Genomic DNA, 24,539 nt, shown 5'->3' on the forward strand with positions numbered 1-24,539 from the left:
AAATTGAATTACTTTGAGGAGATGGAAGGTATGAAGAAAAATGTTTATTTCTACGTGAATCAAACTGGTTCATTACTGATGAAACAATTTTCTCTCCTATTTTAGCAAAATGAGTATTCAAAATATCAGCCACTTTCTCCGATTTATTAGTAGTCGAACCATCTTCTAAACTAATAACTTCAGGAAAATTAGACTTACTTTCTTTTTTTATAAAATAATTAATTAAAGACCACGTTTTGCGAGGAGAACTTTGAGCTTCTTCGAAAGACTTTTTATAATACAATTGTTTCGACAAACGTATCATTGTGGTTAATTTATTTTTGAAAATTCTAAAATTTTTAATATTATAATTAGTTGGATTCTTTAACTGCTTTTTAAATAACTGATTTTTTTTCTTAACTGATATCAAAATTCCAGACGTTATCCATGGCCTTATAGGAAATTTTTCTCTGCAAATTTTAATCGTAACAAATGGGCAACTAGAATCAAGGCAGCAATTGAAATTTCTTAGAAAATTATCAGTTGCCATATCTTTATCCTCCGTGGATATTACCTCCTGCCAATCCAATAGTCCAAGGCTTTCATTCAGGTGCTTTAATGTTATTTTATTTATTAACCGTCCTTGACGTTCCTTACTTACCTGTGGTATTTTATAAGTAAAAGCTAAATCTGAAACCAGCAGGAAATGATCCGATATATCACTTGAAACAGCAAAATTTGCTTGAATAGGTAAAGATGTAAAAATATTATCAATTTGAGAAGCAGAACTAGGTGAAATTCTTGTAGGTATCAGGCAAGTAGGAAGCAGACACGCAGAAAAGCAAGAAGACAATAACTCAACAGAAGATTCATTTGAAGCTTCTAGAAGGTCAATATTGAAATCTCCGGAAAGGATTACATCTTTATTTTGAAAATGGGGTTGATGCAAAAAATCATGGAGTTTAGAGAGGAAAGATTTGACTGGAGAAGAAGGCGGTCGGTATACTACGCAAAAAAAACATCTTTTTTTCCAAGACTAATTTCAGTCACCATTACTTCAAAAAGCATTTCCTCATGAGAACCTTCCAGATTTGCAATGCGTCGAAAAGAGATACCTTCTTTAACTATTACTGCTGAACCACCGTGGCCCCTTGTCAATCGGTTTTTAAAAATAAATTGATATCCAGGAAAAACAACCTGAGGAGTCAGGTCTGTAAGAAAAGTCTCACAGAATCCAACGACATGACAAGATAATTTATGAACTACATCAATAAGATCATCCTGTGAACTAAAAAAACCCCTACAATTTAAAAATCCTGTTCTCACTACACCGGTACTGGGAAGATCAGAAACTTCGGAAGGTAATTTATATTTACAATTTGGAAAGTTAATTAGCCCACCGTCATTTATCTTATTTCCTGAAAATTTATCATGGCTCTGGAATATGGAAAAATCAAAAGGGTTAGACTCAAGGTATCTCAGTCTATCCCCAATGCAATTATCATCCAATGTGCAAAATCAGAATTATGATCCGAACTAGCAGAAACTTTCGCAAAATGCATACCGTCTGTGTCTTAAAGTAGCAAAAACAACTGAACCAGTGAGAACTCGAAAATAATGAAAGAAAAAGAAGACAACAAAAGACAAAAAAAGAACCATGATTATTACGGCTAGATCGTATTTAAATTTTAAACAAACCATGATGACGACAAGAAAAAAAGAAACAAATATATATATATATATATATATATATATATATATATATATATATACATATACATATACATACACATATATATATATATACCCATATATACACACATACATATATATCTCCCTACAAATTAAAATATAACCCATACTAACAGCAAAAATCATCACTTATCTCGACAAAACCCCATCAAAAAAAAAAAAAAGAAAAAAGAAGAACTTTCAACTGTTGTCACTTAAAAGGAATAATAGACATTTTAAATAATCATTGTAATCTTCACTGGAGTTCAATAATAACTATTAAGCTTCATGTTGGTCATCGTATTATATCCACTTATCAGAGTTCAGGTGACATACTTCTAACCATAGATCCGCTCCCTTTTGTTTGATCCTGGAGGACTCCCATTTTCCAGCTTCGCGCAGACCTTTAGCCTTAGCAAGGAGGTTGTTCCTGATATCGCTAAGTTTGGGAGGAAGATGAGACACAACGCGAGCTCCGGACCCTTTAAGCTTCCCCACATTACGCATAATTAATTGCACATCTTTGTCGTTGCTAAGGGAAAGAAAAACTGGTTTTAACGTCTCAGTTTTCGATGAGCCTCGCCTAGTGGTAATGTTATTGCTTGTTTTAGACCCCAGTCTATACAAATTGTCAATTGTAATAGGGCTAGAAATTCCCAAAGTATCACTGATCAATGATTTCACGTTAGATTCCAGGGTTTGGTTACCCTTTTCGTTTCGTAGACCATGAATGATGAGGGTTTTTTTTCTGCTTTTTAAGTCAATTAGCAATAGTTCTTTCGAAAGTAATTCGCAGGAAGCTTTATGAGCATTCAATTGACTTTCAAGTTCACGAATCCTATTGCCACGTTCTATTCCATCCGATTTTATGACTTCAATATCAGCTTTCAAACTCACAAATTTTAGTGACAATTCGTTTTGGTTTGCCAAAATTATATCAAGTTTATCAAGTTTCATCAGCTTGGCATTAATGCTAACTTTAAAGTCCTCAAAATCCTTTTTGCTGACGCTCGCCATCATTAAATAAATCAATAATTACGATCTAGTTAAAATCACCTTAGATCATTCCTTGCTATCAACAATAATCTGATGCAAAAAACAGGTTTTGCACGGTTGACTTTAGCGAGATGCTAACACCTTGAATGACCAGCCAGAGAATAACAATTGTCTTACTGTATTAATGATTATATCCAAAAAGGTGTTTGCAGTATGAACTGTATCCTATAAAAATAGGACAGAGCCTATAATTTGAAACGAACCGACCTGTCCGAACCCTGTATGGCTATCCAAGCGAGATTTGAATCCTATCTTAACCTATTTTATTTCCTTGGACTCCATGTAATTATTTTTTTTTCTTAATATTTAGTTAACACCGACAACAATTGACTAAAATGTCAGGGGGAAAGGATTCCTTTCTTTTTTTAGTCAAAATTAAAACAAATTATTTTTCAAAATCTATTAGGAGGTTTTTAAGCGAAAACACCAAAAAAGGTATTTTACACTCCCTCCGCCCATTGAGAGCCCTTGTTGGGTACATCAGTTTAAGTTAAAAGTTTTTTGTATGTTTTTCGCATATAAAGCTTAAACAATCCGTCTTCCAGTTTTACTGAACTTTGCAACAATTTAGATTTACACTTTTTTTCAGGTCGCGATCATGGAGTTCGACCTTACAACGAATACCGTGCTCTTTGTAACCTTAAGAAAGCTAGGACATGGGAGGATCTTAGCCGCGAAATCTCCCCGTCACTTATTGAAAGGCTGCGCTTGACTTATGAGTCAGTTGACGACGTGGACCTCTTCCCCGGGGGACTATCGGAGACGCCCCTTCATGGTGGTCTTGTCGGTCCTACCTTTGCTTGTATAATTGCTATGCAGTTCAGGCAATTGAAGAAATGTGATCGTTTCTGGTATGTGTTGTTTTGAAAACTCTTTTTTTTTTAATGTCGGTAGTTCAATTTCAGTTATTAAATAATAACTTAATTGATACCTATTAAAGATTTTTCGTTTGGCAACTGGAAGATAAAACTATACAATCGAGTTATAATTAAATTGTCGCTAGGTGGAATCTATTGTGCGTATCTGCTTGTTGAAAAAGTGATTTCATACTACGCCGTAGAAACGTTAACTCAAGCATAACGCAAGACTTTATGTTAAGTTGTGCAATCTTATGGAGCAAATTTTGTCCACAATGAAGTTAGTGCAAGGTAAAGTCTAGCTCTGCGTAGAATTTTGAGTTACATGATATGATACGTTATGAAAAAAGTCAACATAGTAGCAATAAAGTGGGGTGGGTCCAGATGATTGGGGTGGGTGGGGTAGAGTGGAGATGAGTGGGTGGGGTAAAGTGCGGTGGGTGGGGTAGATTTCCAGATGAGCAATCTGACAAATTTGAAAGTGAATGAATGAACAGTTCTTAGAAAATCTCTCACGCTTAATCTGAGCTTGAATCTCCATCTCCATATAACACTTTTAATTTTTTGATAGTTTGTTCATGATCATCATGATGATTTTAGACGATGATTATCATGGTTTTTCGTATATTACGTTAGCTTAACCTGAAAAGGCTTTTTTAAGTGTGAAATGTCATGCTTTACGTGATGTTACTTAACCACTTAGCAAAGGAAATTATGGAAGTAGTGTGAAAGCTCCTTAAGAGACTGAAACAAACGAATTTTTTTTTTCTCTTCTGGTAAGGATTCAGCTACACCTCTCTTAACTGTTATACTTCATAAATGTTATTATAATCGTTATAATAATCATTTTATATTATTATATATATTCTTATTTTATTACTACTACTACTACTAATAACTCACTGCAGTACCAAGCCGCCTGAGGCCAACACAGCTACGCACGCTCCTCCTCCAACCTAATCTATTTAAAGCCTCCCTCTTTACACCCTCCCAGGAAGTTCCCATTTCCTTTAAATCCTTATTTATAACATCCTCCCAACCCAGACAAGGACGACCTGCTTTCCGTGTAGCCCCAGACGGTTGGCCAAAAAGGACAATCTTCGGTAATCTGTCATCCTTCATCCGTAGAACGTGGCCTAGCCATCTCAACCTTTAACCATTTTATATACTTTAATATCGACATTAGACCCTTACGTGCTCTGCAAAATTCTACAGTTCGTGTTTTAAATAGTTTCAACTGCCGGGTTTCGGTCAGGGTGACAGGGGCTGTGCCATTGGCTAACCTTTTCCTCTTTATAAGGCTCGATTTTCTGTATTCTATTCTACATGGTTTAGAATTACCCTTTGCTTTGGTAGTTTTTATTATAACTGCTTTGGCAGTGTTTTTTTGTCATAGTTACAGTATTCAAAATCAAAGTGAATTTGTGAAACCATGGATAATAATTACATTTTCGGATTTTTCAGTATGTAATATTCTGCCCATAATATGGAAGTGATTCCAGATAGCGTGTTGAATGTGGTTCTGTGGTCGGTCTTTCGTGGACTGCTGATCAACCACTGCCTGAGATGCTAGAACTTATTATAGAAAAATAAATGCTTTAAACTCCCAATGCTTTTCTTTTTACGAGATGCCTCCCTTTTTGGAAACAAGAACATCTAAAAAATTGCCAAAAGAAACGAATATCCCCTTTCGTGTTCTGGTGAAAACAAAACTTCTAGTAGTACTTACCCCCTCCCCCAGGGGAAATTCCTTGCCTGTGCTCTTGGATCAAATTGATCATTTACGCGACGCAAGTCATTTCCATATTATGATCTAAAAAAAAATGCACTTTAATGTCCTAATGTACCAAACTAAAAAGTAAATAATATTTTCAGTTTTTTTATTAAGCGAAATACCACGACTTAGGATGACTCATTGGGAAACAATAATGCATCTACAAAAATATGGGAAAAGGAGAAATACTCCCATTTAAATTATGATGAAAACTAAACTTCGGGTAGTACTCACTTTTCCCCCTCCTTGGAAAATTCCTTGTCTGTACTTTTGAACCAGAGTTATCACTTGCATAACTCAATTTACTTCCAAAACATGATCTAAAAAATATATCCTTTAATCTTCTAATGTACCAAAACTAAGAAAAAATGTTATAGTTTTTTTTTTCGAAAAATATAATAAGGTGCTATGACTTATTTGCCTTTCTAATTTTTTTTTCATTGTCTCAAACCGTTTAAGAGATGTATAAATTTTGGTCAGTCTTATGAACCTATGCTGTGAATGTTAAACTGGACGTGGGTTGTACCGGACATACGTAATTACTCAGACACCAATTGGTGAAAAATTCTACAAAAATTAGTAAAAGTGCTATTACCTTCATGTCTCAAGGAAGGATTCCTAGTTTGGTTAATTGATCCTTTCAAGCTTTAAACTGCTAAAACTTTTTTAGGTTGGTCATTTTTTTTTTCTTGCACCTTGCACGTCGTTTTGCTAAGTTGGAAGTAAAATACCAGAAATTGTTTCGCTTGTTTCTTAAATTCTTTCAACATTTTACAATCTTGAACTGTTACGCTATCTATATTTCTTTTAATGCTTTTAGTCCAGATGGCTTCTCTCTCAGATTATGAAAGCCGGACACTTTTTTTTTAGTTGAACCGGACGATGTACGGTTCTACCCTATATAGGCAAGAACTGACGGTTGTTTTATTTCTTTGCTTGCGACCGTGAATCTCAAATTTTAAACGATTTTAATCTTAAAACTCGACTCAATAATTAGTTTCCATATTCAGTAAGTAAAGAGAGTGATTGTGGAAAATGCCTACTTGGCCACTTCCAATTTTACGAAAACAACGTCTACACAACTAAAATAAGAGGCAAATATAGCTTATGGATTTCAGCAGCATGTTCAATCTTCTCTTATGATCTCTTCTTCATCTTCATGTTCTCTGTCTCTCTCTCTTTCTTTTTTATTTCTTTGCATACGACTGTATTTTTTTTTTTAAGAATACCCAGAAAGTACACACGAAAGATGGATGGGGATCGCGGAGCACAACAGGAAAATCTAAGAGAAACGGTCCAAGCGCTTTTAGAAAGGAGGTCAGTCAAAGCAGCTGTAGCGCGCTTCAAAATAAATAAAAGCTCCTTTTACAATTATCTGAAAAAGGCAAAAGATGGTTTAAACTGTAATGAAGATAAGCAATGTAAAGAAGATGTAATGAAACCGTAACCATATAGGGTACTATCGGCAGATCTTTTCTAACAAACAAGAAAGAAACATGTGTGACTATCTTGTCACTGCATAAAGAATGAATCACGATCTTACCTCAAATGATGTTGAAAAGCTGGCCTATCGACATGCTTTTGCGAATAACGTTGAAACCCCACCATCTTGGATAAAACGAAACAGTACTTCAAAAGACTGGCTTATTGCTTTTTTTGAAAAGGATCAAGATTCGTGCACATCAGTCAACTAGTCAGGCCCGGGGCAAGCGGCTTCAACAAATAATTTGTCTCAGTTTTTTGATAATCTACTTTGTGCCTATGGCATGCATCATTTTACAGCTGAGCGCATCTGGAATGGCGATGAGACTGGAGTCCCTACGGTTTGGAAACCCCTAAATGCAAGTGCAACAGACTGTCTCTACTGAACAGGGAGAAAATACAACATTGGTGGGTTTTATCAATGCAATTGGTAGACAGATTTCACCATTTTCCCATGAAAAAAATTGAAGCGTGAGATGGTACAAAGAGTTCTTCCTGGCTCCCCTGGGCTCGAATACCCATCGTGTTAGGTGATCGGCAAGACTTTTTTGTTGTCTTCACAACACTTTTGGAAGCTGTGCTGCTCTTCAAAAGACACTCTTCATCTCCTTTTTCTTTTAATCACTAAATTCATCTTAATCCAAGATTCATTTCTTTCTTAATATAAAATATTAATATAAATAACACAACAAAACAAGCAAATGGCCCGAAGCAAAGCTTGTTTGGGCTTACAACCCCAATACACATACATATAAAACAATACGAAAAAGAAGAAAAAATAAAAAGAAAAGAAAAGGAAAAGAAAAAAGAAAGAAAGAAGAAGAAGAAAAAATCAATTACCGTGCATTTCAATCGAAACGGATTTACACTTCAAAAGAAGTGTACTTCTTTCTGCTTGGAAAACGGTATTTTTCTTCTAACTTTCCCACTTTATGGTTCCCACTGACTCCAAGCCTTTGATATTGGTGTTATTGGTCCTTTCAAGATGGGTTTCAAGCTAAAGTTAAATAGAAGGCTTCATTTAAACCACGGAGAAAGGGTGTCTATTCACCAGGTAGCTGATCTTTGTCTTATGCATCACCTTCAGAAGTTTTCACCTGCCAATATTACTTCCTCTTTCAAAAAGGCCGGAATCTGGCCTTTCGACATAAATGTGTTTAGTGAGGTGGATTTGCTCCCGTCCAAAGTAACGGACTGACTTATTCATCTGGCAAATGCAGCAGCCTCGGAACTTGACGAAATTTACCAGTCACAAGCCAACTACGACACTTCTACTCCTGGACAATGAATTGACCCCATTCCTACTCCCAGGCCGTCAACCACCAGCCTGCAATGCCAGTTTGCAAGAGCAACCCAAGAAATGATGAGTTCTTTCCTGCAACTCTCCCAAATTTTCACGCAAGCTCTCGTAAGCACCGTAAAACAGGCAGAACCAGGATATTCACTGACACTCCAGAAAACGAAGAAACCCGTGGTAGATCTCAAGCTGGATGATTCATCTGATAATCATTTCATCTTGGTGAAGAAGACAACAATGATAATGTGCCGTTCATCCTATCTTCCTTGTCAGTGAGAGATTTCGGTCATTTCAATTTCCAGCTAAAGAAATCAACCCGCTGCTATGTTGGCCTTGTGCGGGAGATTGCAGAAGGTGAAGCTAGGATTAGTTTCATGCGCAAGAAAAGCGAAAGATGTGTCTTCTCCGAGGCAGAAGATGTTGCAAGTGTGGATTTTCTAATATTCTCTTAAGTCTGCCAAGACCTAGTTCTGTGGAAAAACTAGTAGAGTAGCTCAAATATTTCGCTTTGAATTTTATTTTTCGTCAAACAACATGTATTAATCGAGAAAGTTTATAATCTTTTTCATTTTGTACAAGTGTATTTGAAGTAAAAAAAAAAAAAAAAAACTGTTTTATGGACGAATTTAACAGGGCTGGCTGGGACACTTTGACCGGAAAATATAAATGCATGTTTTGAGCAAATTTGAAAATGACGAATCTGAAAAAAATCCCAAGCATTCTGTATTTTGAGAGGTATATTTTGAGTGGGAATTTTGTTCAGTTCTACCTCGACCTCCCTCACAAGCAAGAGGTTTTATTTTGCTATACAACAGGGGCGCAACTTGATATGAAGCAGGGGGAGGCAACTGCTCCCTCCTGAACTTATTTTGCCCCCCCCCCCAAGACCTCAGTTTTCCGCCCCCAGCTGAAATTTAGTTTCTGCAAAAAAGTTGTCAAAAATAAGACTAGCCTGCATAATTCAAGTATTCACAGAAACAGATCAGTTTCCTTTTTGTGTATGGCTCTATATGGCTCATATAGAGGCTCCATGGATCAGTTTCTATATGGCTCATTTTTCCTTTTGCACTGTCATTTTCACTTGATTTGGGGAAATCGGCTCCAACTTTGCCCCACCCCCTCCCTCATGATTTTGCTGAAATTACGCCACTGCTATACAAGATTTTTTCGCGTGTGTCAAGCGTCTCTACTCTTATAAATGAAGCTCCTTCACTCATATATTAATAATGAAATTATTCGTATAGAACGTACAATTTATGATATATGATACATAAACATGCATATAAAAACGTACCATAATAAAAAGACTTATGGTACAGGAGAGGAACACGGATAATTGAGAAGTTAATGTAAACCTAGTGGTGGCTCTAGCCCTTTTTAATTGTGGAAGATGATTTGGGGAAATTGGCTTCAACTTTACCCTCCTCCCTCAGGATTTAGATGAAATTACGCCACTACTATACAAGGTTTTTTTTTTACGTGTGTCGAGCGTCTCTACTGTTATAAACGAAGCTCCTTAACTCATGTATGAATAATAAAATTATTCGTATAAAACGTACAATTTATAATATAAATTTATAATATAAACTCTCTACCTACTTGACTGGGCAGAGAATTTAAAGTGCCGAAACCCTATGGGCAAGTGTATTCTCCTGATGGGCCCCATATGTTGGGTTGTTGCCTCTGAATTATTTGTCTTTACTGTTTTTATTGTTTGGAAAATGACGACTTATACCTATTGACGACATGACTGCCTGTCCATGGATTATTCTTTATTGTTGATTGTGTATGGCTATGCTGTTTGACCTATGTGATTGTATGGATGAGTAGGGTTAAGGCCTCGTTCAAGTGCTGATCTATATTAATCACTAATTTAGGAAAACAATCTTCCTTTTCTCCTTCTGTCTCTCTTTTTTTTCTTTTTTTTTCATTGTGTTTGTGCTGTTGCATTGATGATTTCTCTTTTCGTAATACAAATATTCATGTAAAGTGTAATTTACTAAAAAGAATTCAAGAGAGGAACACGGATAATTGCGAAATTAATATCAACCAAGTGGTGGTGGTTCTGGCCTCTTTTGCGCCCTGGAAAAAATTAACCCCCCCTCCTGTCTCTCAAAAATTTTCACGCCAAATTTTAACAACATTCCTCATTTATTAAAAAATATTACCAAATGAGGCCTCTACTTTATTTTAATAGCAATTAGATTCAAAAAATTTCAAAATTTTTATAACTGTTAGATTATTAGTTTGATATTTGACGCCTCTAAAATTTCTGCGCTCGGGGCAAGTGCCCTCTGTATCTCCCCCCCAAAACTGCATCTTTGTCAACCCATTTCAGATTAAGGCAATTTTTTCTTCTTAGCATTTACAATATCTGCGAGCTCAAAAACAATCCTGTCCTAAAGATTATGAACAAATGCTCTAAGCCCTTGACGTACATTGAATGAGAAGAGGTGGCCAGTTTTATTTGCCATTAGATTTTTCATTTCATTTTAATTAGAAACAAAAAGAAATTATGGTCACAGAAATTAACTACAGATGATTTAGAAAATTGTATTTTAAGAAAAACAATAAAAAAAAAATAGCCATTAGAAAAACTATTTAAAAAATATATGTTTTGGTAATGTAGAAGTAAAAGCTGTAAATCATGTATATGACCCACAGACGCGTAATTATCCGAATTGAGATAAGTATCAACTATAAACTGTAATGAGACAACTATCAACTAACTATATAAACTTTAATTTTTATTTTATTTTAAATAAAATGTATTAAATTACTAGTACTACCATTAATAGCTCACTACAGCACCAAGCCGCTGGGGGCTAATACAGCGGCGCACATTCCTCCTTCATCCCTATCTATCCAAACCTTTCCTCTTTACACCCTACCAAGAAGTTACAATTACCTTTCAATCCTTTCAGAAAAGGATTTTAATCAGAAACGAGGTCTTACCTCTTACTCTTTTCTTTCTATCTGGGGACAGTCTGCTTTTTATTAGGCTTTAGACGGATGGCTGTAAAGGATGATCTTCGGCAATCTGCCATCCATCCTCCAGAAAACTCTATATACGTCCTTCATCGGTTATAACGTACTATATGAACTATATTTTTTTTTAATTATAAACAGAAAGTCAAAAGAATTAACAAAGATTATTTAGAAAAGTTATTTTCTGAAAATTTTCTTAAGAAAAAGATAGCTCTTACAATGAAATTTAGTTTTTCCCGATTGTGAATGAAATAAAAATCTTAGGAGTAACTTTCACTAGTGACTGTACTTTCAGTGCCCATATTAATAAAATCGTCCACAAGGCTAATGCAAGCCTTCTCAGACACTTACCATAATGAGGCATTTTGGTTGTGATACTGAAAGTCTTCTCCATGCCTACATGTGTTATGTTCGCCCGTTGCCCGAGTACGCATGCCCGGTGTAGGGTTCATCCGCTATTCGCACAGTGTACCTATTACGTGACATAGAGTCCGTCCAGAAAAGAGCAACACGGATTATGTTCCGAAACCGCTACATACCCCATGTCAAGCCCTCGCTAAATTAAATTTATCTCCACTTAAAGTCCGGCTTGAACACCTTATTCAGCAATTTGGAAAATCTGTCCTAGCCAATAAGAGCCACCGATCACTACTACCCGTACCAGCCCCTCCCAATAGCCGAGCTCGGTTACAAAATAAACTCCTACCCCCTAAAATACGAACTAATCGTTATGCTAACTCATGTGTGCCTTTCTTCACATCAATTTTCAATGCTGAGTTGTAGTGTGTGATTTTTGTTTAAATTTATAATTTTGTAAAAAACTGAATTTAGCTATGCTACGATAGTTTTTAAATATACCGATCTCTCTCTCTCTCTCAGATAAATATTATAATGAACTACAATTATAATAAATTATATATATAAACTGTAGCGAGATAACTACTAACTATAACCAGATCTATAAAACTATCATCATTGAACACATATTTAAAAAATTTGGTCATTTTATTAAAATTTTGTCTTGTTTATGTGTAGGTATGAAAACAGCAATCCTCTAATCCGATTCACAGAGGCCCAGCTGGCAGAAATACGAAAAGTTTCGCTTGCAAAAGTAATTTGTGACAACGCTGACAACATTGACCAAGTTCAGAGATCAGCTATGGATATGCCAGAACCGTTTCTGTAAGTATCCTTGAGCTACCTTGTCTGTTCGTAATTCTTTTTCAATAATTATAGTAAGAAAAATTTAATTCAGAGTTTTTTATATTCAGCTAGTAAAAACCGTTGTTTAATTTGGAAGTTACAAGCAATCCATCTTTTCTTAATGTCGTATTTGGGTTGTAAATTTGTGCTTATTTATACTAGAGTTATTTGTTTTACCTAAAGTTGACATTGCCATGTTTCAGCAAGGCAACCTCTTCGTATTCATCGATAGTCTAAATATTAATTTTTTTTACGGCGAAAAAAATCTAATTGGCTTAGCTGTTTTACTTGAAAAAGCATAAATTAGAAAAAAAGAAACGGGACGAGATTAGAGACGAGATAGGCGAAGAAAAACGTAGCTGTCAACTATTCTTTTACTCTTACTATTATCACCTTGTATCCTTACCATAGTATCTTATCATCTACCTTATTACGTTGCTTTCCTTACCTTATATCCTTACTATAAGTTTAACCCTTATTTTAAATGCTTAAAATGACAATACAAATTTTTTAATCCTATTTTATATCGTTCATTTTTCCGATATGGAATATTGAAACAAATGTTAAAAAACAGAAAGACATATAGAGATAGAGATAAAAGAAAGAGAGATAGAGGTGAATGCTTGGTACGAATAAAAAAATGGAAACGTCGAAATTAGTCTCTTGAAGACGTCACTGCTGCAGCACCGCTTTGAGGCGGCAGAAATGTTTCTTTGACGTCCTATGTGCCGTCAACGGTTCTGGGGAAACTAAGCTTTAAGGTAACATATCGTACATATGGACATGTCCTACGTACAAAATTGGTATGTGAGGGGGACTGCCACCCCCTTAATCCTTGGTGTCTCTGCATTAAACTTCGAGCTATGCTTTCCTGAAAGTACTTTAGAGGGCTTTAAAAATAATCAGTTGGAATAGCAACTGTTTACCTATTGATTACATTAGAAACCGGAAATTTTAAATATAAGCTTTTTCGAAATATCTCGATGAGAACATATTGAAACATTGCTATATTTTAGAGCATTTACTTTAAGCATTGAGAAAACAAGAGATCGAATTGTATTTTGGCAAAGCTTAATATTCGCTATACGGGTATTCAAATGGTTACATAATACTGCCCTTGGAAGATTCCTGTGTAAAAGATCTTCTTCTTCAAACATGTATTCTTCAATCTTTCGAAGCGCCCATATTTCAGAGCCATACTGGACCTATGTTATTATAGTAGCTTCTAGTATCTTAATCCCAACTAAAAGACTTATCTTTCAAGACTTAACTATAAGTCTATAAGGTTCATTTAAGACGTAGCTTACAGTAGGGATAAAAAAGGAAAACAAAAACGATAGCTTATTTTAGAAGGACTGAACGAAAGTCTCTTGCCATCTTCCGCCAAACACAAAATTATAAGCACGGTATAACACGTTTTGTTATACCCAGTTCGGCCCGTTTGGCCTTAATCTTCTACTTGGTATAACGACGTTTTTCTTGCTTCTTTTTTATCAAGAAAACCTCGTTAAATTTTTTTGTTCATGTCTTCAATTCTGGTTTCATTGACACATTTTCCTAACATGGTCAGTAATTTAAAAAAAGAAAAGAAAAAAAAATCTTTCGAAAGAGAGATTGTTGAAAATAAAAACAAAAAGTGAACTTCGAAATCAATTTCAACCAACTAAACCAAGTCAGATTTCAAAGCATTTTCACAGCAACATTAAATGGACTTGAATTAATAATACCATGGAAAAATTTGGGTATTTATTATCTTTTTTAGGAACAGTTTGAAGCTGCATAACTACTTCGCATTTTTAGCTGCACAGTGTAATTTTTACGATATGTTATTCTTTCTTAAATCATGCAAATCATGCCTACGAAATTCTCGGCAATCACTAGTTAAAGTGTCTTGTCAGAAAAAAAAAAAAAAAACGCAGCCAACACGACCGATCTCATACGGCCAATGGGTGTTATCGGCCAAATACGGCCAAATACGGTTAATACGGCCAATCGATCTCAGGAATGGATTTCTTTTGGGCACACAAACAGACAGCATTAAAAAAAAATATTTGAGATTATTGGGAAACTACAAAAAACTTCGGGATTTGTAGAAAGACTCAAATTCTCCTTCCTCTGTCCACATATGTCGTTTGAAATCTACAATATGAGACCATAATTCGAGTTGTGTCAAGAAAATAAGTTAGTTTTAACTACTTGTGTAGTAATGGTTAATTTGTTTTGCAAAAATAATTCGGTTATATTTTTTTTTCAGTAATCCAAGGGTACAATGTAAAAATTTACCAAAACTCGACTTAGATCTGTGGAAGGAAAGAGTTTCCTGTACTGTTGGTAAGATGGAGATCGATATTGGCAAAGCCGAAAGGATATCACCATGTGTTATGTGTACATGTACAAAAGAAGGGGTAAGTATAATTAGTTTTATGTGTACAATTCAGATGCCGGTTTGACTAAGTCCTTCAAAAAATTCATTGCTGTTTTTGGCTTTCATTGTATAATTTAGATGAATGATTCAGATAGTAGTTGTACTAAGTCCATGGAGATATTTGGAATGGGCTTATTCAAATTGGCTTCCAAAAAATATAGCGTCCAATCAGGGTCATATCGAGTATTTTTATCGGGGGGGGGGATTAAAAAGAAATTCAGGCCTTTTAAAAAAAGCTTATAAAACGCATCGAAAATTTATTTATATTCATTTTCGTTCTGTTTTTACGAGTTCGAAAAACATTTTGGAGAGGAGGGGTTCAAACCCCTAGTCCCCTTGGATACGGCCTTGTGTTCAATGTAAAAAAAGGGATTTTTGGCATTTTTTTATGTTAATCCTTATTTTCAGAGAAAACCCTTGCGACCTTGTAAAGTAAAGAGCCAATAACTTGTGAAGAGCTAATGAAGTGCGGTTTGATTCTAGAGCATAGCAAAAAGAAAATGACTTTCGAAAGGCTCATATTACTATTATATTTGTGCTTGTTAAAAATACAATTGGATAATGCACAAATTTTTCTTTTGTTTTGCTAAAAAACTTATATTATCTATTTATATAATTGAAATCGAATTTATGTCTGCGTGTGTATCAGAACCGCTCCTATGGGGGGGGGGGAGTCAGTTGCCCTGGGTGCCGCAACTAGGGGCACCCTGGCTGAAGAATTGTCCACTTTTATCAAATATTTTCTTTTGATTCGTTGTTTTGCTTATGCTCAGTGAATCGTTATTTTTGCTTTATTTTTTGCTTATAGTCAGAAACGGGGCGCTTGATTTTGCCCCGGGCACCACCAACCCTAGGAACGGCTCTGTGTGTGTATGTCCTGCATACTTTACTACAATGTTCATCCTGTCGCCAAGAAATTTTTGAGTACACTCTAGCGAAGCTTTTAAATAAAAAATTACCCCTTCTCAAGGCCCTCTTAATACTTTCTGCGCTGACTGAAATTAGAGACCCTTAAACACAGATGCTTGACACTTACTTTCTTTCACATTATTCCCCTTTTTTTACATTACAAGGGGAATTATTGGAGATTCCGGGGAGAATTTCTAACGGGGGGATTTCTTACGAGGGTTCTTTTAGAATCTTCCCAGGGGTGGGGGTAACCTCCCAGAGGTGTTATCTGTGGAGCAGTTTTTTGATAAGTTTGGTAACCCAATTTACCAATCTTGGTAGCTAGTGACACCCCATACCTTTCAGTACATATTTTCTTTTATATCGAAAAAAAACCATATTTGTGATCTAAGAGCTTGCCAATCATTCACGGTTAACAATATTGTATTTAAGCCTAATAGTTTCAATATCCTAAACATTGAAAGTAGATTGAAGAGCCACCCTAAGAAACAATAATACAAGTAATTTTATTTATTTGAGTTTTAATTTGAGCCCCAAAGAATAAACGCTCTTGTATTATTTTTCTAAAACAGACTGTGATCTCCCGTCCACTCTTTTCTTGATCTTGTTTTTAAAAAGAGTTTGAGTGTATATATAATATTCGGCTTAAACAACCAATGACAGTGAAAACTAAGTGGAGCTGGCACAACCATTTGTATCTTAAAAAATGGAAAAAACAAACAGATTAATGGGCAAGACCTCAGTATGTAGTTATACAGGTTAGGGCTTTAGCGGGCGTCAAATCTAAAAAAAAAACGGTAAAGTAGGTGAAAATTTCCTTAAAATTAATTGTAACAGTAAACAATTCCATACTAAGCATACAAGAGGTCATTCAGTTTTCGTTTTTTCGCTTTATATTATAAACGATAATGATTCATTCAGCCTTGTACCGGAAACTGAGCTCATGCATTGTTTCACCAACGCTTCAGTACCTGTTTCCCAATCTCATCCTTAATAGATATGCCCCTGGACTTGCTGGTCCTCTCGTCTCTCTGTATAGAAAATGCTTTGTAGCGGGACTATTACCGAAAGCCTGGAAAATCCCTCATGTGTTTCCTGTTCCAAAGGCAGAGTCCGACCTTACTAATACATTACCGTATCTTCCAATAAGTCTGCTCTCCTGCGTAGGTAAAGTTTATGAAAGTGTCATTAATAAGACCCTTTACCAATACATTGAGTCACATCTGTTGTTGGCAGACATGCAATTCAGTTTTCACAGAAAACGGTCTACATTACACTCTCTGATTGCACAGTATCTATAATGGGTTGAGCTTCTTTCTCAGGGGGTTCGGTATTCGCCTTCTCTCCTTTGACATCGCAAAAGCCTTTTATCGTGTATGGCACAAGAGGCTTCTTTGTAAACTGAAAGCCTATGAAGTTAATTGTCGACTATTTGAGGTGCTTTGAGACTTCCTTCGTCAGCGAACATTGCAAGTATTCCTCGACGGCCTCATATCAAAGGAACACCCAGTCTTATCAGGAGTATCCCAAGGAAGTATTCCTGGGACAACTCTTTTCTTGGTGTTAATAAACGACCTAGGGGACAACCTTGTGAAGAAACCTCACCACTTTGCTAATGACGCGACAACAAAAACATCAATTGCAAAGGACTAAGATCCCAGCGAACCCCACAAGGAGCTTCAGGCTGACCTGGAGAGAATTGAGGCATGGACAGATGCATAACTTGTAAGTTTTAACGCATCGAAAACGAAACAGCTCCTAATTTCAAAGGCGCGTAACATGAGATCCTCTTGCTCCAAGAAGTTAAGAGTCATCCTAAGATGCGTAAGTCTCCTCCCTGATGAGTCTGTTCTGCCACTTTTCATTTCGTGCATCAGACCTGTAATGGAATATACAGGTCATCTTTTCACTGGTGCACCGAAAAGCCACATCGCTCTACTCCAACCAATTCAAGATCGAGCAGTTCACGGAGATGTCCGGCTTCACTACTGGATCCATGCTGAATGATTAAATAAATACTTGTTTACAATTTTTCCGGATCTTTTTTTAGGGGGAGGAGCTCCTAGAGCATATTTCCAACAGTGCTACTGAATCCATACTAAAGTAGGAAATTCTTCTACACTAATCTATTTTGGAAGTTCAGTCATCCTTCTTTCTCGGAATACCAAGGACAACGAGAATGAATTCTGATTGTTTGAGCTGATTGAGTTGTTTAAATGCATCTCTAAAACTACTGAGAAAAATTGGGAATTTGATTTTTAATGATGAAAACCTCCACATGCAGTTATCGGTGTTGGCAGTAGCAGGAAAAAAAATAAAAAAGGAAATATGGGTAAAGAACCAGCGAAAAGAAGCAAAAAAATGGGGCACTGAACGGCATAAGAGGTGCAGCTTTTTTTTGAAGGTGCGGTTGTCTTTGGGAGTCAGTAAATTCAGTTTAGGCTAAATAGTTGTGATTATTTATCTTCACTGTTCAACGCGGTAACACTGATAAAAATGTGGTACTGTCTTAAAAGCCTCATAATTTTGAAACAAGCACACAATCTTGGAAAATCCCGTTTTCAAGTAGAGGGCAGAAAGTGTTTTTATTTGTATGTCCTTGGTACTCTAAGTTACCATGAATGAACTTTATTGTACGATTTTCCTAAAACCGATTGTGAGTTCCTGTTAACTTTTTTCCTAAATTTTATTTTTATAAAATTATTTTGAACTTATCTATAAACATCTTCAGACGCTATGATTTAATGCTCGGAATTTTAAAGCCAATTTTAAGTTGTCCTTAAGAAAACTTCAATAAATTTTCGTTGAAACTCTTACTTACATTTCTTCTTGAGGTATGAAGCTTCAATAGCGTGAAATGACATAAATTTGATTGATTCTATACGCTAGCTTTCCCTGGCATGATGCCAAATCAATACTCAGACTACTCTGGTAAAAAAGATGATAAATTCGGCACTGGACTTTAGAGTCCCTACCGGGTGTCCTAATCTCCTTTTCATGTCCCTTCAGCCAAGAAGTGAAATGGTGGGCTGAGGGCCAGCCATCCAGTGCTTTCGCACACCCTTTACTGTTTACCTTCCCCAGATTTCTCCAGGTACTCATTTATAGCTGGGTCGACTCTGGCAGATCTTCCCGAGTTATTGGTCTTACAAAGCCAATGACCCCGTTCTAAACCAAATAATCAACGACATCAGAACTCGAACCCCTGTCCTCACGGGCAAAGGATTTCAATCCTCTCCTTTCATTATAAATTTATAAATCATTCCATAATTGATCAATTTTTAAACATAGTATTTTGGGGTCGGATCAGACCCCTTTGTGTTCATTCTTCTTCCTGAGTGCTTAAAAAAAACTCGATTTCAATTGTAAAGATACATAACTTACTCTATTCTTCAATAGGGCAATTATTCCCCCCCCCCCTCTTCCCAGGCCTCATTTTTTCCCCATATTTTCATTTACCCTCTCCAATAGTTTCAAGCATAAACAATTTGGTTATATTTGTGATGATCATTATGTAATATTCATTGTTACATTCCTTGAGTTTCTACCTGTTGGCTTAATTATACCCTTTTTTGGATTTGTACTAGTTCATTTCACTTTAGAATGTCCACAAATGAGTTTGCCTCATGGAGGATCTTTTTCTACGTTGATGCTCATAATGATAGTAATCAAACTCCTCAACAATGAAAACTAACACCCCTCATTTCAGCCATTAGTTGGTCAATATAAGCGCAAATTGAGTTATGGTCTTGAGAAGGCATAGGGGTTATAAGCCCTACTCATGTTAATTTTTCCTTGTTTTATGTTTGACTCGCCTAGTTATTTTAATTTCTGTTTTAATAGTCAAAAGTGATTGGAGGGCAACTAACCCCCCTCCCACGCCCACCATTTTCCCAAACATTTACAAAATTTTTAGATAGCCATTTTGTTCAACGTAATTGAAAGGTCCAGAAATTATGTCTTTGAGGATGAAAACCCCCCACAGCCCTCAGGGTAAGGGTTATAAGTTATACCCTGGGGGCAATATAAGGTTTATATTGAAAGGATGACCGTATAAACTTTGGAGGGGCTCATTGAATTGCTAATCAGTTGCCAGTTGCCAGCTTCTGGCAACTTCGTGGAAAATAATGAAAACTAAAACCCTTGATTTCAACCATTTGGTCAGTCATGTTTTTTTTTTTTTTTTTTATTTAGTGTCAATTAACAACTAAAACCTAATAAAAAAATACAATAACGAAAAACTTAACATAAACACATCTGTTTTCAATGCCATAACATGATATGGAGGAGGGAGAAATAAACGAATTAACAATCAAACATTAACATAATAAGGATAATAATTGAACACTAAAACAGTGAAAACTAAAACCCTTGACTTCAATCATTGTTCAGTTATTATCATAACAACGAAAATTAACACTTTAGGTATTAATCATTAGTACCCTGCTAAAATTTTTTCTCTTTTTTTTTCAGCCAATATGTCAGTCGTTAAGGATAGCCAACTGCTTTCAACTGGCCCAAGCTTTCAGTCCAGAATCAATTTTGAAAGACCACGTGTGTAAAGTACAATGTGCTTTTGCCTTCCGAGCCTTTCCACAAGTACCAGTGTCTTCTGACTCCAATCAACTTGGATTTAGCTAAATAGTGATATTTATCCCAGTGATATAAAGTATAAAACTGTAAACTAACAAATCCCATATAAATTTATTAATGCGGGTTTGACTGCAGAGAATGCATATTGATGCCAGGGCGTTTGAACTTTGTCAGCCCAAATAGTGAAACTTGGCCGAATTGGGTTAATAAGGCTAAATTAAAAATTTTAGTTTAATTTGAGCTACTTTTTACCTGTTTTTCCGCCCAATTTGGTTAATTTTTATAAGCCTATATAAAATTTCATATAGCCAAGTGCAGTTTCTTTATTCCGGGAGGAAGAAACAAGCCTAAGCTTTGCTCTTAGCAATGTTTTCAAAGTGTTTTAATTTAAATATAAATCAGACGACAGCATCTATGTTTGGCAATGCTGGTTTGACTTCAGACAGCGAGTAAGTATGGATGTAATGCCAGATTTTCTTGAACTTCCCAAACCCGAGTAGCGAAATTAGCCAAATTCGGCTAAGTTTATCATTTTCGTTTTAATTGTGGAAATTCTAACCTGATTTTGACCCAATAAGCCTAGTTTTTTATACACCAGCCAAATGTAGTATTCTTCAATCAGCGTTGGAGAAAACTAGCCTGGCGTAGTAGCAATATGGAAAAGTGCTTAAATATAACACTTAATTATAAATCAAGTAAGCGCAAGTAAGCAAGATCCTGATGGCAGACATTATATAGGCATGTATGTCAGACTTGTACTGATTTTTCCCAGTCTATACAATAAAAATTAGCCAAATATGGCTAATATGACTTATTTTACAATTCTCGTTTGAATTGAGTAAGTTCTTACCTGGTTTCACCCAATTTGGCTACATTTCATAAGTTTCGTTAGCCAAATATAGTTTTCTATCCCGGTTGAAGGGGACCGGTGAATAGACCGGTCCCCGGTCTATCCGGTTGATACACAGAACTGTGTATAAGTACTTAGATATAGTATGCAATGTACAAATTAACCAAGCCTGTATAAGTTTGGTGATGTGGGTTTGACTGCAGTAATGTATAAGCATGCACGTCGGCCTTTTCCAGGACTTTTACAAGCTAAATGGTAAAATTCATTCGCCCAAATAGTCAAATTAGGCTGCTTTGGCTAATTTTTGTTTAAATTGAGGCAATTCTTACGGAATTTTCACGCATTTCGGCCAATTTTATTAAGTTTTACTAGCCAAGTATGATTTGACTGCCTCGTTGGCGGAAACCCAGCGTACTTGGCAAGATTATATATAAGGCCTAAATGAGAAACTACCCTAGAAACTATTCTACAACTTTAATGCTGAAGGGTTTGCTACCCGATAAGTTGAATTACTTTTCTGATTTAAGATCCCCTAAGCTCCACAATTAAATATTCCGGGCCTTCATAAGATTGTCGCAACTTTATGAGAAATTCATTTACTTTATTGGTTTTTTTTAATAGGTGAACTAGAAAATAAAAAATTCGACCAGGGGGAGGGGGTTCTCTATGTTCTTATTTTTGCCATTACGTAAGAAAAAAGAGCGTATGCTTTTGTACATTTTTTTGGAAGAGGGGTTAAACCTCGACTCCTTCCTTTTAAGACCGGATTTGCGGAACTGTATATATAAAAAAAAAAAAAAAAAAAAAAAAAAAAAAAAAAAAAAAAAAAAAAAAAAAAAAAAAAAAAAAAGCAAAGCTCAAATACTTTCAGCAGGCCTTACGAATTAGTCTTTTTTAAAAGGCTTAGTTTAGTAAACCAGTGATTTAATTAAATACGCCAGTATCATTCACTTATGCCCAGTGATTTGCAGTGTTTAATTTCTTATGATTATATGCTTTGTGTTATAATTTGACTCAATATGGTAATTATTTTATTCATTGACGTTTCTATGTTTTAATTTAGTGAAAATATTGTTCATAATTTAGTTAGTTATAAACATTCCTTCACGCAAGGAAAGGGATATAAGTAATCCCCAATTAGTCAGAAGCCCTCTATCTCCCGCTTTGCTGTTGTTTTTGAATATCTTTCCCTAAACATCATATTGGAAAGTTTCGAAACATCGGCAAAATTGTTTTTTTTGGCTTGTAAAACCGGTTAAGAAAAATGGTACAGTTCGCAAAATAATGGTATAATAAATGAAATCTGAATGGCATGTGTAGTAGATTTAAAGATAAATCGAATGACCATGATAAAATAACGGAAAAAAAAACAGTATTTAGGCTAATTAGAGCCAGGAGTACAAAAATCAAGCTGACCATTACTTTTTTGCTTTTAATTTTTTGTAAACTATTTTTCTGCGATTTATCCTTTAACTCTATTGCATATAGCTCTTGGATCTTAAATATCCTGATCGCTAAATCTTTCTTAAAAAAAAAAAAAACTTTTATGGAACCAGTGATTCGAAATTGGGTCATTTTTGAATGAATTTACCAAATAGTTATATTTTTTTTAGGAATATTTATAAGCATAAGAAAACTTGAAGTATGAGCTGTGTGAGCATATAATAATATAAATAATAATGATAATAAATAATGTAAATAAGAATAGTGTGTTTATACGGAAATACGTTCGGCTATACTTTTTTTTTTTTTTTACTAAAAAGTGGCCACTTACTACCACAGCATAAATATCATACAGTAAAGAAAATTTGCTTCAGAACTGAGACACATCACAGTGCGCGCAAAGGGTAATCAAAACTGTTAGGCTTAGGGAACCCCTAACAATAGGTTGCAGAAAAAACAACTGGAATTTATAAGAGAATAAAATGCATACCTCATTCTATTTTTCCTTAAATCTGATAAGTATGTGTAGACACTGTATCAAATTCATTATAATCCATTATAAGCGCTTTACTTATTCATCATAGCATTGAAGTAATACCTTGCTAGCGGATTAGTCCGAAAGGAGAGCAGTGGGACCTATTCAGAACTTTTTGGGGGAGGGGGAAATTGTATCTTTAAAATCTAGGGTATGGAGGTAATTTTTCAATGAAGTTACCAAAAACGGATATTTTTCGGAATCGGGGGGGGGGGGACTCTAGGAATCAAGCCTAAAATCTGATAATCAGCCCCCCCTTCCAGTTGGTGCCACTGAAGAAGAGTGGGGCGTGGCTTCCTAAGATCTCCTTATCTCTACTAATAAGAACATTCATAAAAATAGGAAATTCGTAAATGTGGGATCAGCTTATACATGAATTGTGACAAGACGAAATTTGCTCTCCACAATTTGTATCACAGCCTACATAGACACCAGTTGCGCGGAGTCGTATCTTGCCCATAGAAGGATTTCAACACGCATCATTTAGACTAGGCATTCACCTCCGGCGCTCCCACAGCCAATCAGTGCAGAAAGATCTTGGCTGCTTTCTGGGAGTAGCTCTATTCCGCCAATCAGCGGGGAAAGATCTTGGTTCTATCGTCGATGTCGCGGCGATAGCTACGCGTTGCTTTTGAAAAATATTTACGCAGCTGGTGTCTATATAGGCTGTGATTTGTATATAAACTTCCTAATGTATGCATCATTAGGGCCCTTATTACACCAATTAGGACGAGGACTAACTAGAGCATTTACTTTCCACTTTCCTTTAGAAGAAAACAATTATGTATACATTCTATTCCAAAGAGAATGGCAACTTATGAAGGTTCCTTTATCCCCCTAGATTTTGGAATCTTTTTTGAGCTATTTTCATTGGAATATTCCTTTTTGGCGTTTTTATAGAAAACATTCAATTAAATCCGGGGCAAAATATTCACACTCTGTCCCTTTTCGTTGGAGCCTCGAACAGAACATTCGTGGACAAGAAACAAAATTTAAATGTAGAATATTTTTGAGACTTTTGGCCTGAATTATGGCCATTGAAAATCAGATCATGAAAATAAAAGAAAAAAATAAAACAGCCAAAAACGTTCAAAACCAGTTCTGATTGAATTTCCCCTTTCCTTTTTTATGCTTTCTTTTCATTTCCCTTAAAAGGAAACAGAAGTTTACGAGGAGTCGGATTTTCTGCAGTTTAACATGGGAAGACAGGAATTAAAAAATATTAGTGCCACTTACACTATAGCTTCTGGCAACTTCGTGGAAAATGTAGGAACTTTGAAGAAAATCGGATAGTTGAAATAATTAATCAGCAATATTACAGAATTGCAGCTGAAAATTCTCTTTAAGCTGTGATTACCAGTATTTTTTATATTCAAGAATTACCTTAGGATAAAATCAAATCCGCAAAAAGTAGACT

At 35.6% G+C, this 24,539-nt stretch overlaps 1 protein-coding gene across 1 annotated transcript in view; it reads left to right on the forward strand.

The window, feature by feature from the left end:
* The window catches only part of LOC136030541 (uncharacterized), a 168,132-nt gene extending 146,133 nt beyond the window's left edge, over window positions 1-21,999 (forward strand). Inside the window, exons 23-26 of the mRNA XM_065709591.1 lie at window positions 3,356-3,617; window positions 12,200-12,346; window positions 14,622-14,772; window positions 20,175-21,999. Coding sequence (XP_065565663.1) covers window positions 3,356-3,617; window positions 12,200-12,346; window positions 14,622-14,772; window positions 20,175-20,342 — 728 coding nt within the window. The 3' untranslated portion in view covers window positions 20,343-21,999. The remainder of the gene's footprint in view (window positions 1-3,355; window positions 3,618-12,199; window positions 12,347-14,621; window positions 14,773-20,174) is intronic.
* Window positions 22,000-24,539: the final 2,540 nt, after the last annotated feature.

This window comes from Artemia franciscana, chromosome 8 (assembly GCF_032884065.1).
Source record: "Artemia franciscana chromosome 8, ASM3288406v1, whole genome shotgun sequence".
Taxonomy (NCBI): Eukaryota; Metazoa; Arthropoda; class Branchiopoda; order Anostraca; family Artemiidae; genus Artemia; species Artemia franciscana.